This window comes from Gossypium arboreum, chromosome 12 (assembly GCF_025698485.1).
Source record: "Gossypium arboreum isolate Shixiya-1 chromosome 12, ASM2569848v2, whole genome shotgun sequence".
Lineage (NCBI taxonomy): Eukaryota > Viridiplantae > Streptophyta > Magnoliopsida > Malvales > Malvaceae > Gossypium > Gossypium arboreum.
The window spans coordinates 59,023,497-59,025,473 of record NC_069081.1 but is presented as its reverse complement, the minus strand read 5'-3'; the positions used below and the strand labels follow the sequence as shown (position 1 = coordinate 59,025,473).

At 35.2% G+C, this 1,977-nt stretch overlaps 1 protein-coding gene across 1 annotated transcript; it reads right to left on the bottom strand.

Annotated features, from left to right (window-relative positions):
- Nucleotides 1-508: 508 nt before the first annotated feature.
- On the bottom strand, nucleotides 509-1,623 carry LOC108466547 (classical arabinogalactan protein 7-like). The gene has a single exon (XM_017766914.2). The coding sequence runs from the start codon at nucleotides 1,193-1,195 to the stop codon at nucleotides 785-787; it is 411 nt and encodes a 136-aa protein (XP_017622403.1). The 5' UTR covers nucleotides 1,196-1,623; the 3' UTR covers nucleotides 509-784.
- Between the last annotated feature and the right edge of the window lie 354 nt (nucleotides 1,624-1,977).

The following is a 1,977-nucleotide window of genomic DNA, read 5'->3' as shown; positions in this document are numbered from 1 at the left end:
TTAAAATATTACAAAAATATATTAAAAGATATAAAATAATTTTAATTTTATGCTGATATAAATGGATATATCTCGTTTATATTTACCTAACTAAATTAATAATTTAGGTATAATTTACCAAAATTTCATACCAATTTATGAGAAAAAACCAAACTTCATTTTGGGGGTTAAAACTTTAAAATTGTCACAAGTCAACTTTAGCCTCTTTTCTTAGATCGTCTATAGTCGTTTTTGGTTGATTGTCTATTGACTTTTTACCGGTGCACCATTTGTGGCCTTTTTCATTTAGGTTGGTTGTTGCCGTTTCTCTCGGCCTTCTATGGCTTGATATCACTCCATTTTTAGCTTTGTAACCGTTAATAGTTTTTTTAATTAAAAAGAAAACTTTTTTTTTTCTATTTTGTTTCACATTTCATTGTCTCGTTTAGACTAATTGTTGAAAATTACACATTTTAGAATTTATATTATATTGTAAAAATTACAGATAAAATAATGAACAAAAAAATGTAAAAAGAATAACAAACTGTTTTATTCCACTGTTATAGATGTACACCAGCCGAATCTCTACAACCGTCGATCTCACAAATGATACCACGTATCAACCCAATGAAATAATCAACCCATTCAGACCCAAATTAATAGAATTATAATAAACGACAATGCATAACAAATAAATTAAAACAAAAACAAGTGAAAAAAATATCCCTAAGTCAAATGAACAAGATCCTCGATAATCATTATCCAAAAGCCCGTTAATAGCCCAGGAAAGCAAGAACTCGCTTTCTTAAGCCAGGAGGGCGGCGAAGAAAGTAGCAGCGAGAGCGGTTGCACCAAAGAAGACACCGTTGGTGGAGGCAGCGGAGGGAGGAGGGCCTTGGTCAGCTGTCGGCTCAGAGGCTGGAGTAGATGCGCCTTTTGGGGTGGGAGCAGGAGGGGAGGAGATTGAAGGAGAAGGTGAAGAAGTTGTTGGTGAAGGCGATGGGGAAGTGGTCGGTGATGGGGTAGGAACAGTTGAAGGAGCTGGGGATGGCGTTTGTGACGGTGTTGGGGAAGGTGTAGGAGTCGCCGCCGGCGGTGGTGAGGAGGTTGGAGGAGCTGAAGGTGAAGCTGCTGGGGGAGAACTTGGAGCTTGAGCCATGCAAGAGGTGGCCAAAAGACCCAAGATCATTAAAACCTTGAACATTGTAGAACTCATCTTCCCAAATGAAAAAAGGGAAAGAAACTCAAAAGCTTTGAAATGAGAAAGAAATTGTCGAGATTGAGAGATTTTGGGAGTGAGGGAACTAAAAGAAAGGAAGGGACTATATATATATATATAAAAAAAAAAAAGGGAAGCAGAAAGTGGAAAGATGACAGACAGACAGGAGAGAAAAGAAAGAAATTAGTCAAATCAAATCACTAATGTAAAAATATTCTTTTGGATTTGATTATATCAAATTATGCAAAATGCAACACATTTATATGGAATTTACATTCATACATGCAAGCACAACATGAGCTAGCAGCTAAGCAATGTGTTGTGGGGTTCCCATTGTTTCCTCCGTTTTTCTTTGAAGTTTCTTTAACGATAGTGTACAAAAACTATTACCAACCATAAGGGCTATGATTTGGACATCGATTTTGTCTTTGTAGTGCATTTGAGTCAATTTTATTTGTTTTTAGCGCAACGATTAGGGTAATAAAAATCTTAATTAATAAATTAAAACATATTTATGTTAATTTTCAATCAGTGTTTGTATGTAATAATTAGTGGAATCCATGTCAAAGTTAACGATTGATTTACAATAATATCACTTAAATAGCAATACAAAATACAATATTAATATATGAATTTTTACCCTATTATCGTATATGGATTGGTTGCTCAAGGTCGGTAAAATGTCACTTTCTTACCAATGTTTGTGGGGTTAGACAAATACTTTGAGAAAACCATTTTTGGTCGTTTCTTTCCTTCACGGTCTGTCCTCCGCGTTAAAC

What these genes read in the sequence shown, in the direction of transcription:
- LOC108466547 (XM_017766914.2), bottom strand. Translation starts at nt 1,195, where the DNA reads ATGAGTTCTACAATGTTCAAGGTTTTAATGATCTTGGGTCTTTTGGCC.